The sequence below is a fragment of the Muscardinus avellanarius genome, assembly GCF_963383645.1.
Source record: "Muscardinus avellanarius genome assembly, chromosome: 9".
Lineage (NCBI taxonomy): Eukaryota > Metazoa > Chordata > Mammalia > Rodentia > Gliridae > Muscardinus > Muscardinus avellanarius.
Genome location: NC_137795.1, coordinates 7,236,123 through 7,252,647, shown reverse-complemented (window position 1 = coordinate 7,252,647; position 16,525 = coordinate 7,236,123). Strand labels below are relative to the sequence as shown.

The 16,525-nt window shown below is 38.4% G+C and overlaps 1 protein-coding gene across 1 annotated transcript in view; it reads left to right on the top strand.

Annotated features, from left to right (window-relative positions):
- The window catches only part of SKAP2 (src kinase associated phosphoprotein 2), a gene marked incomplete at both ends in the record, with an annotated part of 160,855 nt that overhangs the window by 11,822 nt on the left and 132,508 nt on the right, over window positions 1-16,525 (top strand). The window contains one exon of the mRNA XM_080701665.1: window positions 6,809-6,916. Coding sequence (XP_080557791.1) covers window positions 6,809-6,916 — 108 coding nt within the window. The remainder of the gene's footprint in view (window positions 1-6,808; window positions 6,917-16,525) is intronic.

Genomic DNA, 16,525 nt, shown 5'->3' with positions numbered 1-16,525 from the left:
ATCGGATGTCATTGTTAGTGAAACAGCCGCAAGCTGCAGAAATCCTGAAAATCGTTTTCATATTTACACTTTTGATAACAAGAGTTTGTATTGTTAGCAATTGTTTTATTATAATGGCTCCTAGGTGGTAAAGCTCTGTTTGCTAAGCTCATTTTGTACTTGTTTTGTATATTTATTGCCATAGAAAGCTATTGTTTTAAAACTTCCCTTTTCGTTGCTTTTTTTTTTCTTGTGCTACTAGAGATTGAACGCAGGGGCATTGTACCTCTGAGCTCCACCCCCAGCTCTGTTTTTTATTTATTTATTTATTTTTTGATCACTGCTTTAATTTATGAAGGTGCCCCTGTATCTCCTTATATACTCAAGGCTAGATTCCCTATTGAAGAAGTCTGACAAATTGGAAATTTGCAATAATTTTTCAGTTGGTTTCCTGAATTCCTTTATTTGTATTTAAGATTTGAGTCCATTCAGGTGGAACACATTTTGCTTAGCCTAGTCTCTGTCATTCATTTGAAATATTGCCTGTTTTAGCTAAAATAGAGTTCTTTATTTCAAAAAATAGATGCTCAATAAAACCATGGCAACGCATAGTCCCCAGTTCAACTTAATTTGTCCAGAAGATTTAGGTTGATTTTGATAATAAATTCAGTTTTCAAGTAATATCTTGGAAATAATGAGAAATTATTAAGAGAGGGGAATGAATATCAAATAAAAAATATTCCAAGAGGAGTGGGCGTGGTGTCACACACCTTAATTCTAGTAGCTGGGAGGCTTAGACACAAGGATCACAGGTTCAAGGCCAGCCTCAGCTACTTAATGAGGTCTCCACAACTTAGTGAGATCCTGTTTCAAAATAAAAAATAAAAAATAGGACTGGGCGTGGTGGCGCACACTTGTAATCCCCGCACTTGGGAGGCTGAGACAGAAGGATTGCACAGGTTCGAAGCCAGCCTTACTGGCTTAAGAGACCCCGTTTCGAAATAAAATATAAAAATAGGTCTGAGAGTGTAGTCTGGAGGTAGAAGGGTTCCATCCCCAGTACCACCAGAAAAAAAAAAATCCACAAGAATGTTTTCAATATTTGCAAAATATTAGGGTCTACAAGGTGCCCTGGGCCTCGTGTACACTGAGCAGGCACTCTCCCACTAAGCCACACTCCCAGCCCAAGGGTCTACAGTTTTAAAAATGTGAATATATTGTTATAGATGCTATAGCTGAAAAGCTTTCATTTTCTCCTTCAAAATTTTTCTTCTTTTTAATTGTAAAAAATTTACTTTATAATAGATTTTGCCCCTAAGACTCCATTAATATTGTTAAATATGCACAGACTTAGACGGGTGTGGTGGCACACACTTGTGATCCCAGTACTTGGGAGGCTGAGGCAGGAGTATCACAGGTTTGCAGCCAGTCTCAGCTACTTAGTGAGGCCCTCTGCAATTTAGTGAGACCCTGTTTCAAAATAAAGAATAAAAAATAGGGCAGAGGGTGTAGCTCAGAGGTCAAATGCCCCTGGGTTCCATCCCCAGACCTGCAAAAAAGAAAACTAAGAGTGATGTGTGCATGTATGCCTATACCATCCTGTACACCATTAAGATGTATGACTATAATGCATACACACACACACAAAAAGTCTCCCTTATAAACAACCTTTAAAAAAAAGTAAACTTGCTGGGCGTGGTGGCGCACGCTTGTAATCCCCTGTCTTGGGAGGCGGAGACAGGAGGATCGCGCAGGTTTGAAGCCAGCCGCGCTGGCTTAAGAGACCCCGTTTCCAAATAAAGTATAAAAAATAGGTCTGGGAGTGTAGCCCGGAGGTAGAAGGGCTTCCAGGAACCCCAGTACCACCAAAAAATAAACAAAAAAAACAAAAACAAAAAACCCAAAGGTCAACTTTAGGTTTAAACAACGTTTTAGAAATAGCAGGACTGCTAGGTAAGAGGAGATTGATTTAGTGTGTCCTAATGGAGTCCTTCAGAAGAGCAAGAAAGGCACAGGTTTGGCGATGTCTCATTCCCCCTCTCTGAGCCTTCCTATCATGGTCTGGTGGAAGTTGGCCCGGGCTGCCGCCGCCAAGTCTGAGCAGGTAACCACAGCCCTTTCTTGCCTTCTGCCCTCGCCGCCCTTGCCCTTGTGCAGTTCTGGGGAGCAGGTTTGAGATTCTGGGGCCTCAGCTTCGCTTCTGAGGCAGTGCCTGAGACGCCTGTCCTTATTTTAACGCCCGGCCTCGGCTTCGTGCGAGAAATTCCATCTATTTCTCTGCCTGCTGTAAATCAGCTTTGCAGAAGAATCTCCAGGAAAATCTTATCTTTCGGTGACCTGTATCTTCCAACCTCTTAAAAATTAAAAATTTTGGCCGGGCGTGGTGGCGCACGCTTGTAATCCCCGCGCTTGGGAGGCGGAGACAGGAGGATCGCAGGTTCAAAGCCAGCCTCAGCTACTTAGGCTTTCAGCAACTTAGTGAGACCCTGTTTCCAAATAAAATAGAAAATAGGTCTGCGAGTATAGCTCGGAGGTAGAAGGTGTCTGAGTTCCACCCCCAGTACTACCAAAAAGAAAAAAAATAAATAAAAATTTGGTAAGCAGTTACAAGCTAAGTACTTCCTGCTGTATCTTTTGCTGTTTTATTATTACTTGAAAAATTCGACAGAAATTGATTTGGTTTTCACCTGGAGTGATTCTGACTTCTCCCCTCAAGTTTGTCTTGAATGGTTACCATCAAAATTGTGTTTTATTTATTAATGTATTAGTTTAAAGTTTAAATTTACATTTGCCTAATTATCTGTATTTTTGAGTACAGTGTGATATTTCAACACGTTCTGAATTGTAGATATACTATTTAGGTAATGTTTATCCAGGTGTGAGGGCTATGTTTGACAAACGTAAGCAGTGAATGGGATAAATCTCCCTCAATGGAGGGAGAGCTTCTTGGGCTGTATCTCCAGGAATTGAGGAAAATGTTACTTGGTGGTGCGCTTGGGAGGCTGAGACAGGAAGGTCACAGGTTTGAGGCCAGTCTCAGCATCTTAGGGAGACCCTGCTTCAGGCCTGCTTGGGGTGTAGCTTGGAGGTCCAGTGCCCCTTGGTTCATTCCCTAGTCCTAAGAAATAAAAAGATAATGAGCGATATAAAGCCAATGGCCATTAGTGATTTGAACCCAGGTCTTTTCATTGATAAATAGTTTTCAGAGAAACGTGCAGCTGTCACTGGCCCAGCTTCATTTTGCTGTGGCTGCTGCTGAAACCTCAGGAAGGAAGCCTGGGATCATCGTCTCTTAGGCTGTTAACTTTGTATCGTTAATTAAACTTTTGAAAGTTGTGGGATAAATCAAATGCTTTTCTAGGGAAACAAGAAACCGTATTAATGAGCAACAACCCCGTAATTATCCTTGTGAGTACATAACAGGGACACATTCATGTCTTTTCTTTGCGCAATAACTTTTACAAAGAAGTATTTTTAAACTGATCATTAATTTTATGGCCACAGAAATGAGATGCAAAATTTATGCTGTTGTCACTGGCACGGGCTCAAGACACCACTGGCATTATGTGCGAGCCTAATCGAATGGCTGCCAGCTAATGATTCTGTAGACATTTCATTTGAGCGAGCTCTCCTTTTAGATGTCTGATTAGTCTGTAATGCTTTCAATTATGTCGGTAAATCGTATTGGCTACGTTTACCTGATGCCCGCTGTTGATTTGGAGTTCAGTTTTTTTTTTATTACATAAATACAAGTTGAACATTTTCCTTTTAATTTATAGAAGTCTTTGCAGGTATAGCTACAGACACTTACTACCCTCCCCCCCCACCCCAGGAAAGGAAAAGGCTTTGTACTACTCAACAGCGACCCCTGCGTTCAATGAAAGCTTTTTATAACACAGCAGTTTTTATTCTTGATTGGCTCGGACTATAAGACTAGGGAGGGGTAAAAGGATGGTCAGGACTGGAACCGCAATAAGATGCTGGAGACCATCCCGAAAACGGATGTGTCTTTTCAACGTAACTCGGTTGTTAAATGGGCTTTCCCTGCACAGACGCGTCTAAATTTGCCTTCGGAGTGGATCCCAAGAAAGCTGGGATGGGACCAGGGGAGGGAAGCTATCAGGCCAGTAGCAGTAATTCATTTATTTTGTCTCAGATCGACACAAATATTATACTGATTTAAAAATGCTTTTCAATTAACTACAATTCTTAGGATGGGTAAATTGAAGAAAATTTCACTTTACTATATAATCTGAACTTAAAAAAAAAACCAAAAACGGAAATCTTTAACATGTCAGTGACCAATTTGTATAGAATAAATATTTTTATTAAGTTTTATTGAGCTTGTAACTTTAATAATGATCATTTTGCTTGTGTAATAGAGACTGTGTATATCAAATGTATATATGTGTATATAATGCATATATATATATATATATATATATATATACACACACACATTTGTACCTAAAAAGGTATAATGGATATTAGCAAAATATAATAAATTACTTCTGATTTTTTATGTTTATTTTCACATCTATCTTGAGAGATTTAAGCCTGAACACCTGAAGTTTTTGAAAACCCTTTTCATATTTTCTCTGGTTTTAATCTTTTTAAATTTTTTTTGTAGTTTAGCGTGGCATGATATGCTAAAAACTATGTTCTGGTGATGTATTTGGAATATCCTAATATCTTATTTTTATTTTAGCAAGATTAATTTTTCGAGTGTGTGATATGAAACGCCCTTAGAAAATTCATACCATGGAGGTTTGTTTTAAGAATAAAAGGATTCTCTAGCTACTAAGAGTGACTGAGAATTTTATGATCTGTTACTACGTATCCCATGCACTATTATAACACATTCAAAATATTTTTGGTAATAGCTCATGTGTCTTCTTTTTAACCTTATCTTTGAAATCAGAGCACTTTCCTTTTTCATTAAAGAAAATACTATCAGGTACCACTGAGTGGTCCAAAAAGGACTTTGAGCATCTCAGAAGAAAGATGACTTAAAATCTACAGAATGAGTGGTATTTATTTGTATTTCTTGGAATTAATTAACTAATTAATTAACTAATTAATTTATTTATTTTTATTTATTTATTTTTTGTGGTACTGGGGTTCCTGGAAGCTCTTCTACCTCCGGGCTCCACTCCCAGACACCTATTTTATATTTTTATTTGGAAACAGGGTCTCTTAAGCCAGCGCACACGCCTGGCTTCGAACCTGCGCGATCCTCCTGTCTCTGCCTTCCAAGCGCGGGGATTACAAGCGTGCGCCACCACGCCCGGCCTTAATTAATTTATTTTTACTCTTTTTTTTTTCCATGTTAGTGGGGCTGGAACCCAGGGACACTCTACCATTTCCCCACATTTCCAGCCCTTTTAATCTTTTATTTTTGAAACAGGGTCTTCCTAAATTACCACATGCCAGCCTCTAAACTGCTGTCCTCCAGTCTTAGCCTCCCAAGAACCAGGATTAGAGGGTGCTTCACCATGCCAGGGTTCTTTGGAATTGTAACCGGGGAAGAAGCATCACCTTATTAAGTAGCAGAATCCTTCAGGACTACAAAATAGCCATCTCTGTGTTCTGCTCTTGTCTCCATGAAAAATGGCACCATCATCACAAGATGTAGCTGACAGTTGCTCATGAAATAGCAAAAGCATAAGGAAATAAAGATGAATATCTAATTTAAAAATATGTCAGTTCTGTCCTAAAAGAGGCCTTTACCAAGGCTGTGCTGAAAAAATAGGGTGGCGCCAGCAAATGGGTGTCAAAGGGTACAGACGTTCTTTTGGAGAAGCTAGAAGCTTCCGTGTGGATGTGCCTGGCCACTGTGGCCTGCATTCATTCCTGGGGGATTATCACCATGCCTCTTGAGTAATCCTCTTGGGGGCGAGTTTTTTCTCGGATCCATAATGGGTAACTTGAATTGTTAACAGATACTTGATATGGATACTTTATTTTTGAATTCATGTGAAACGTAAGTGCTTGCCTATAACTAGGCTAGCATATTGCTGATTCAAGTATATTTTAAAAAAAAATGATTTCAACTCTATGTATGGAAAGAACTCAAACCACAAGATCTTATCATGGGGATTAAATGACCTAAAATAAATAGGCAAAAGAAAAAATCCCCAAACCCAAAACAAAACAAAAACCCTAAACCAACTCAACCAAAGATTTCAAAATCAGTAAACTGGCCAGAACATTAAAAAAATGGTAACATATCATTGAATGAAAATTGTTGCTAAATCACCTTGTTTGAATTTAGAAAGGATTACATGAGTTTTAAAGCAGTTTTCCCCAGAAAGGATTCCTGCTCTCGGAAATGCCACTGAGTATTTTTAATCCATTCTAATGTGATTTAGATGTATTCTAATCTATTCTACGATTTTTAATGAAAACAACTCGTTTATATGGCTTCACATGCCCAGTTTCTCATCACAGTCTTTCAAATTATTGAGTTGGTAGGTGGAATTACTTGAGTTATTTTCTCAATTTATACGTCTTATCTTTGAGTCTTGTTACTTTGATTTTTCAGCTGCTTGTTTTAGATAAACACTCGGCTATATTTTGCTTCCACTTTTTGAGTTCTTTGTAGAGGCCATTGTAAATTTGGGATTACATCCTTTTGTGTCACAAATAAGCAGTCGTGTACTGACCTTCAAAAACTCTCATGATGTTTTCATCACAATGGGTGCAAACTAAAATAGGGCCAGACCTGTTTTCTTCTGGTGACTGAATAGTAAAACTTCCCTCCTCTGACAAAGGTGACGTTAAGTTAAATGACTAAATCACTAAAGACAGTTCTCTGATTCCTTTTTAGGTGATGCAGAAGAGGAGGAAGAATATGATGATCCTTTCTCTGGGCCTCCGGACTCGATTTCCTTAGCTTCAGAGCGATTTGACAAAGATGACGAAGCCCCCTCTGATGGTACGCGACATCTTTCTGTTGAATCTACCCCTTTCATTTTCGTACAAAACAGTGCTTTTTACTTCTTGTGGTCTTATCAGAAAGCCAGAGGTGAAAGCTCTGAATAACTCACCTTTTACCAAAACCTTTTAAGGAACGGAAGAGCTCTCTCTAGTGGTCCTAGTTAAGCTTTCCCTAAGTATGTAGTGACTACTCTTTTCTAGGAAATTTTCTTCACTAGAATTTTTAGGAGAGTGCTCACATCATCATAAGGATATTGTTAGTAGCAGTGTGTTGGTTACTTTAATATGATCATATTCTTGCTTAATTTTATTGTGCTTCTTAATGGCCGATTGGATTATTTATTGTATAAATAATGAAAAGGGTTTTTGATCTATTTTTTTCTGAAAACTTTATACAAAACGAGTTCATAAAATATTAAATTAATTATTCCTCCACTGCCTTCTCACATCCAGACAGTTTTTACCAAATGGTTCTTATTTGAGTACACATTTTCAGTTTCCTGATTGTCATGTAAAATACTCTATATTCTACAGTAATATCATAGCAGTTTGTATTAATTGAGTTAGCAATAAAGTTGTTTTTTTTTTAATCTCTTAGTAATTTCTAAAAACTCCTGAATGTTGCCAAAGTTATGAAACTGACTTTAGTATGGCGTGTGCTGTCTCTGTTACAGCCGACTGAGTACTTCGGCATGACAGAATCCTTATAAGGGTGATATATAGGTATAAATTAAGAATGTGTATCGATAAATTAGCCATGCATATTAATTTGTGGCACTCAAAGTTTTACATAGGCATAGAAATGAATAATGCCTTCTGCCACTCCGTGATGATCAAACTGTGAAGTTCCATCTCTAAATACAATTGCTGAATGAAAATATGCTTCCTGCAGCAGAGCACTCCACATTTTATGTTATCCAGATTATTCCCTCTGGAAACATAAATTGCTTTTATGAGGTATAAAATTATGTCTATTGCAGAACAGGGATAAGTTGGGTACATGCATAAGTGATAAACATTCTAACCACTGATTCAGAACAAAACAATCTTTTTTTTTATATCCAGAACTTTGTACAATGTGTAGCAATAATAATCATATCCATTTTATGTTGAATTTTACATTTAATTTCTATTTTTGAAGGAAGGGGATTTTTTTTCCTCTTCTGTTCCCTTCCTATAGTTTTACAAAGATGCACATTTCTCTTTACTTCTGCTTATTATCCAAAACGGAACAGTACCATTTCTAACCTCATCTTTAAAAGCATTTCTGTTAGAAGAGGTTTTATAATTGATGAAATAATATTTTTTATGGTAAAGCAATGAATTGTTATGGAAGCTGTACTGTTTTTCAGACATATAACAATTATTTGTTCTGCTTCTCTATAAAATGTTGCATGAATATACACATATACACAGGCAGAAAAAGAATACTTCTACTCAGGAGTACATAAACACATACAAATATACAAAATGTACTCATAAAATAGATATACTTTGAATTTTTCAAAATAACATAAATATTTTGATGTATAGAGGAGCATTATGTGCATTCTTAAAAAATTGCAACCTAAAAAAAAAATCCAACAAGTAAATATCTTTGGAAGCCAGAAATCTTGTAGTGAGTGTTTAGAAAAAGTGTTCTTTTTTTTTTTTTTTTTTTTTTTTGTGGTACTGGGGTTCCTGGAAACCCTTCCACCTTTGGGCTACACTCCCAGACCTATTTTTATACTTTTTAATTTGAAAACAGGGTCTCTTAAGCCAGCGTGGCTGTCTTCGAACCTGCGCGATCCTCCTGTCTCCGGCCCCCAAGCGCAGGGATTACAAGAGTGCGCCATCACACCTGGCGAAAAAGTGAATTGTCCTTAAGTTATAGTGTATTTATATGCGTATCATGATTTCCTTTTTTGAGTAGATAACCTATCGGGTTTTTATAACCAGATATTCAGAAAAATCTATTAATATCACGAAAATATTTATTGTTAAAAGATTGGCTTATCTATTTGTATATTATTTAACGACTGTGTGTAGCATGAGGAGTTTTGTGTTTTGTTAAATATCAGTGCGTATTCATCAGTGTTTAAACAATTTGTAAGCAGGCTAGAAATTTAACTTTCAGTATTGTTCTCCTTCTATACACAAATAACATGATTTTTAATAGTTTTATTTTTTCTTCTATGAATGTTATTATATTATTGTTGGCTAATTTTCACACTACTGCTTGGATTTTTATTTTCCACTCTAGATCTCATCTTACAACAGTTTTCTCCCTGCGACTTAGATTTTGCTTGTGTTCTCTTTTCTTTGCTGAATAAATGTTCCTTTATTATGTGATCTCAGTAAAATAATATATTAATTATAAAAGCTAATGCATTTAACACTAAATGTAACCGATTTAGCACAGGTCAACGAAAGGCCTTTTGTCAAATCGGATTGTTGTTTTGTCCTTTTGACTTTTAGCTTATGGTAGGCACTAACAAAGTATCTGAACTTTGATGGATTATAAACTCTAAACATGATATGTATTTTTCATAATGCTAATGTAATTTTGAAGGTACTGAAAAGGTCAGACCTGCACATCTTTGTGTGCATTCTAAGTCTGTCTTTCCCTTTAATATTTCTTTTTCTCTGCGCCTCTGGTTCAAAAGTTCACTCAGTTCCCAAATGGCCACCTAATTTTCCAGTTATTCCCTCAAGCCATATGTGTTTTGGTTTCTTTATGGTTTATTAGGTACTGTAGGAAAGTAGCATAAGTTATATCTTCTAATGAAATTCAAGCACACTTCAGTGATGCTTCGACTTGATTGCTGGTAGCAATTAAATCACAGCCAAGGAGGATAATGCGTAATCTCACAAGGTCCAGACACCCTATAGAAATCGAATCGTGGTGGAAACAGAAAACACAAACAGAACCGCCAACCCCTGCCAGACACGCTGTTTCCAGCCTGCCCTTTCTTTCTCTCTTCCTTTTTTTTTTTTTTTTATTGGCCAACTGCCTGATTGATAGCAAAATCATAACTTGCCGCATGCTAACAGGCAGAGTTCACTTGTAGGTTATTGTGAGCTGATAAAGGGTTAGATGGAGTTTTGATTTTCGCATTGGACCTTGGTACACCAGATTAATGGAATTTCAATGAGCGACTAAGAGTAGCCACAGCGTTGTCAGAGAAACAGATGGAGATTCTATAGTCATGTCTACTCGTTAATACTCGTTGCCTGAAAGGTGTGCTGCTTCTCTACACAAAAGAGTTGATATAATTGATTTTTGAGTGGTACATTGAAAAAAGCACCTTATTGATGACTTAGAATTGTAACATGAATGTTGACAGCTTTTCACGTGGTTTGTAACAAACATATTGCACTCTGTAATTTTTCTTCTTTCCCTTTGAAATAAAATGGAAACATTAGTTTTTGAAGAGAAATATAGAGACGAATAGCAAAAATAAAGGAGAGAATTCTATGTTAAATTAGGAAAAAGAGAAGGAGCCCGCATTTTATGTATAAATGCTCACACGACTGATATGAGAGTTTCATTTTGATATGGAGATATTTAAAAGAAAGCACACTCATTAGAAGTTTCATTTTATTAACTTGGTGCTTTGGTTTTTTCCCCCCCATAAAATAACAAGAATTCAGAGTGGTTTCTGGACTATTGCAAATCACTGTTAAAAGTTTTATGCTTATTGTGTAGCTGGAGATATATTGGAGTGTTAACATAATTGGTGCATGTCAGTAATCAGATACGATTAGAGATGATGTGACTTAAAACCTTAAAGAAGACCGTGCCCCAGTGGACATGTTTTCAGCATACAGGCACGAAGGTAGTGGATGTAGGCTAGCCTTTAGATACTCCCCATGACTTGACTTTCCATTTTTCTATTCTTGAATCATTTTTTATTTATTTTCAGCATTTGTGAAGGAAAGCTGACCACCCAGCACTGTGGAAGGTCCCTGAGGTAGGGCGAAAGGATTCAGTGAGCTAGGAGACATATATTGGCCCCGCTCACCAACGATAGGTCGAAGGATCCCAGTGGACGTTGCTTACAGATCTGATTCAGGCCTAGACCGTAATCATTTTGTGGATAAGAATCTGGCCCCTCTAGGGTGTGAGCGTAGGAAGGCTAAAATGAAACCCAAGGTAAAGAAGAATCATTTATTGTCCTAGTATCTTCCTAACTAAAAAGTTCCAAATAAAATAGAGCTGTGGTCATTGGCAGGGATGTAGGTTTATATGGAACAGTATTTGTTTAGGAATGGAATTTAAAAAAAAAAGATTGTGTCTGAGAAAAGGCTAAGTTATTCCAATCTTTGTTTACAATATTATGTAATTTTTTTATTTTTGGTGTACATCTTTTTTAAAAGAAACCCATGTATAAAAGTTTGGATTTACAAAATAGGTAAATTACTTATTCCAAAAGATTGCTTAGGAAAGGATTATGTCTAGGATACCTGTGAATAGTGGGCTCTCACTACACACCTAAAATGTGCTTAGTTAAAAACCTCTCCATGTGTACACACATAAAATTCAGTGTACCAGATTTTTGAGGAAGGTATGGATTTTTGTGTGTGTGCATTTAAAATTAGACGTAGCACTAATCAGTTCTTGTAGAAGCCAAGAGATAGATGTTTTATCTTTCTTTGAGTATCAGTAGAAAGTGAAACAATATTTACAACTAGGAAAAGAAAAATAGATTCTTTAAATAACTTATCATTTAGGATGTTTTTTTAACTACAATATCATGTGTTTTTGATATGTAAAATTCTATCTTTGTATTTTAGTCTAACAATTTATTTGTTATCCTATTTTGCAGGACTGGGTATTGAACCCAGGGCCTTACTCATGCCAGACAAGTACTCTACCATTGAGCTATGTCCCTAGACCCTGAGAATTTAGATTAGCTTATAATTTGAACATATCTGTATAACATATATTACTACTACATGTATAGCATATTACTATTACATTCTTTTTTTTTTTAAACTTTTATTGGTTATTTCAGTATACCAAATTGCTGGCTTGTACATGTTCTAGCAGGGTAAGAACAGTGCTTATTTTAGTTATTTATGTGATGTGTGCAGCACAGTTTCAAGTATTTTGGCAGAAGAAAGGGGCTTATAGTGTGGGGAAGTGGTAAGAATATAAAGGACATGTTTTTAACTCTAAAGATAAATATTATGTGATTGAGGATATAAAGTACACAGCTGTGAAATATTTTTGTGGTACAAAGATACAGATGAGTAAATGAAAGCATATAGTCATTAAAAATCACCTAAATTTTTAGGCTACTGAGTGGGAAAATATCTTAAAATAAGCCAATCGGGCAAATAAGACTATAACACAGTAGACTGTAGAAGAATGGCTTCATAGGTCATAAAACTCAACATCATTAAAAGCAATGCATCTTTAACTCGATAAATAATCAGTTATTTACAGGATGAAGGGAGCAATAAAGGATTCAAAGATGAATAAAGTAAAGTTCTTATTTTAAAAAGCTATGCAATTGAGATGGGAAGTAAGGTAACTAAAATAAGGTAACTAGCAATCTAGCAACTTAGGGTAACGCAGACTCAAAAAGGAACAGACACCGTGTTACGATACCGGATTGATTTCATCTGTACTAAGGCAAGTAATTGGTTTCATTGATTTTACTTTCCAGTTTGTTGACCAAATAGGTCATATGTTTTAGCATCATGGCAAATAAGCCAAATCATGAACTTTATGCCTGAATTCTGAGAGTTGAGAGTCAGTTGTAGAGGGGGCCTTTTATTTAAGTGAATCTTACTTGGTTTTGAAGTTTGCTGGAGAGAGTGGGTAAAGATGCTGAAAAGAGCATTTAAAGGAAAGGTCCAGAAATTAGGTTTTCAAACTCATTGATGATCATTTTTTGGCCAAGCCACCTAGCCTTTCTGGATTTTTGTCTGGTTTGTTTAATGAAGTGCTTGAGTCTTGTGATTGCTAGAACACTAGATATCTGTGTCCACATTTCAGAATTAATACACTTAGTGGTAGCAGCCTGAAGAAAATAGGTTTATAATAACCAGCAGGGAGGTTGAATTGAAAGAGTAGAGAGGGTCTTGGTGGTAGGCGCACAGTTTGCAGTAGGAGGCCAATGCCAAGTTAAGTTAAAGAGTTTACCTCTGATTTGGTCATTATTACCTGAAGCAGTATACAGATGCCGCAAATGCAAATTTGAGGGATATTTTCCTGGCAGTTAAATGTAGGTTGAATTAAGGCAAAGCGACCATCTGGTGGAATCAGCAAGCTAAGTGCTCGACAGCATCTCTGCGAGGTAGATATTATTATTACTACTTGACAGTTGAGGAAATCTAATGCGTCCTACTAAGTGTCAGAACTGGAATTTGCTTTCATGACTCTTGGAGTTTGAGAATCATGCACCCCTCTAAAAACCCTTCCATTTTCCCTCTTCCCCAGCAGGGATACTGTGCTCTCATTTCGGGAACGTGTTGGCCAGAGCCCGGGCTGGGTTAGAGGAGTGGGCGTTGGGCTGAAAGGGAAGGGCGCTTCTTAGCATCCTCCTTCTCAGTGTGCTGTCCTCATTCCTGCAGAGACAGCACCGCCTGGGAGCTTGGCAGAAATGCTGAGTGTCTGTCCCCACCCAAGACCTACTGAGTCTGGTCAATACTGAATGAGATCGCAGGTTCATATTAAAGTTTGAGAGGCTCTGTTCTAGAGGCATTTATCGTATTGACCCTTGCTGCTGAAAAGTAGGGTGAGCCGGACCGTGCAGTTGCATTTAAGGGCTGCGTGTGCATAGATATACGCACACTTGGCTCTAGCAATGCCCCAACGTAGGTGAGAAACTACCCTTCTCTGTGCCACCTCGAGGTCTCCACTCCCAGCACTCTAGTCTGGTCACTTGGAACCTGTGCTGTGATTTCCTTTGCTGTACAGGACCCTTTTCCAGAGGCTGCTGCGTGTGGGTAGAGTTGTCCCATTTTGGAACCTCTTTCTAGAGTTCCTTTTATCTCAAACTCTCTGTTGAGTACAATGGAAAGGCTCTAATAAATTACTGCTGTGGATATTAGCATATTAATAAGGCAGTGCCTTTAGTCCAAAGGAGTCCACACCCCATTCAGACCTTTAGGGATCATTGCCTGGCTGGTGGTGAAGATGTCTGGCTACAGCAGAGCCTTATTTCTCATAAGGTTTAGGCTTATTTTCTTACTGTGTATCCTATGGATTTGGCTCCATTCTTTGAGGGTTTCCTGTTTATAAACTGAGCCACAGAGCAAATTTCATGTCTAAAAAGCAAAGCATGAAGGCTCCTTAAGATAGTGGAATGACCATTTCGGTTTTAGAGAAAGGCATGCTTTCTAGGTATAGGGTCCCAAAGATAGCCCCCATTTTTTTTCCCCCTAGGAAACCTCGTTTGGAGTGTATTGGCTAGCTTTTCCATCACTATGACCAAAATATTGGACAAGAGCAGCTTAGAGGAGGAAAGCTTCTTCATTTGGGCTCACGGTTTCAACAGTCAGTCCATGGTCAGGCTGCTCCAAGGCAGAGACATCATGGCAGCCGGTGGGGTGGAGAAAAGCTACCTAGTTTACGGCAGCTGGAAAGTGAAGAGACCCAGGAAGAGATCTGTGGAAGGGACCATTCCCCCACTGACCAGCCTCCGCAGCTGCACCCCGCCTGCCTTCATTACCACCCATTCAGTCCATTTCAGATCACTGATCCACCAATGGAATATTCCCGAATGAGTTAGCAGCCTGACTTGATGACTTCACCTCTGAACACTCCCGCGGTGCCTGCCCATGATCTTTTCTGAGGAATATGCCATATTTAAAGCATTACACGGAGGTGGGTGGTTGTGCTCATGGTTGGGCAACATCTTCAAGGAAAGAAAATAAATCAAAGATTTTAAACTGATATTTATTGAAGCAGTAGGTCTGGCACTGTCTGCCCATTCTTTCTTGGACATTTTCTTTAATCTCTTCAAAAGTACCGCAGGAGTACCACCTCGCCTCCTTTCAAAGGTGCAAAAACCAAGACTGAGACAGCTTAAGTCTCTTGACTAGAACTCCAACTCCTGAGCAAAAAACTTCAATTTCTTTGGTCTTTCTAGCCCATGCTACTTACAAAATGAAACTAGCCTTTGCTTTTCAATTGTAGGAGACCTATATGTGGTTAAAAATAAAAGCCAGCAGAAGGGGGTAGAAGGTTACGGCTTTCTTTTCAGGCTTACTCTGCCTGGGAGCACTCCCCAGAGGCAGCTCCTCCTAACGGGTTCTTCTGTAGTTACCAGAGTAACTGTAGACATCACATTTCTAGGTCTTGTTTGACCAGTATCTTTTGACTTTCTATGTGGTGGATGTTTTCTTAACCTCCTACTTCTACCACCCAGTTTTTAATTATTTTCTTCTTAGTGCTTTTTTGTTGGCTTTTGACTAAAATAGTCATCATTGTTCCTTCCTCTGGTGCTAGAGATTGAACCTAGGAGTGTTCCACCACTAAACTACCTCCCCAGCCGTCTTAAAATTGATTTTTAAAAGTTTGAGACAGGGTCTCACAGGTTTGCTAGGCTAGTCTTGAACTTGCGATCCTCCCACTCCCACCCCATGTGTTTCTGGGATTGTGGGCATGCGCCACCATGCCTGGCTTCTAATATTTTATTTTGTAATGCACCAACCTCATACAATGCTTATTGACTGCCTGTTTTAAAATACCAAGAAATTAGCGTGCCCAGCCTTCCTTCCATCTTTCTTCCCAGTCTTTAATTCCAGTTTAGTTAATTATGCTATTTTTGCATTGGTAAGCTCTTTAACATTTGTATTTGATCCTCTGGCTCTAAGTCGACTGCTTTGTCTGCATATTGGGTTTTAAACATTGGTTCTTTCCTTTCATGCTCTTAAGTTTCCCTCAAAGGATGGGAGAGCCTCTGAGCATCCTGTTATGAGAGAAAGACCCAGTGGGATGGTGAGGGAGGGGGTATGGGATTCTTTTTGCCTCTCCTGTTCTGAAAGGCTTTCTGCGAATGGGAGGTCTGGCCAGGGGTTTGAGTCAAGCGAGCTAAGCCTTCCGATAGCCAGCTTTCCCACAAGGTGTCTGAGGACCACAAGGTACGCTGATACCCACACAATTGCCAACGTTGATGTTATTAAAGTGTTTTTCTTTAAAAACAAAAAGAGGCTGGAGGTGTAGTGCACTGGTAGAGTGCTTGCCTAGCATGAACAAGGCCCTGGGTTCAATCTCCAATCACACACACACACACACACACACACACACACACACACACTGTTTCCATCGGGACATTAGGAGACAAGGTTGATGTTCAGCCTCCATTGCCCTTATAATAACACCAGCAGACCATATTTTCCTATTTCACAACTCATCTATTAGAATAGTTCCTAGAGGAAGAAGTAAGCCTCCTGGCCACCAGGCAAAGGTTGTCAAAATAGCTGGGTGTGGTGGCACACACTTGTAAATCCAGTATTTGGGAGGCTGAGACAGAAGGTCTCAGGTTCAAAGCCAACCATAACAAATTAGCAAGGTTCTCATTAACTTAGTGAGACCCTATTTTGTAATAAAAATAAAATAAAATAGTGTTGGGGGTGTAGCTTGGAGGTAGAATGCCCCTGGGTTCATCTC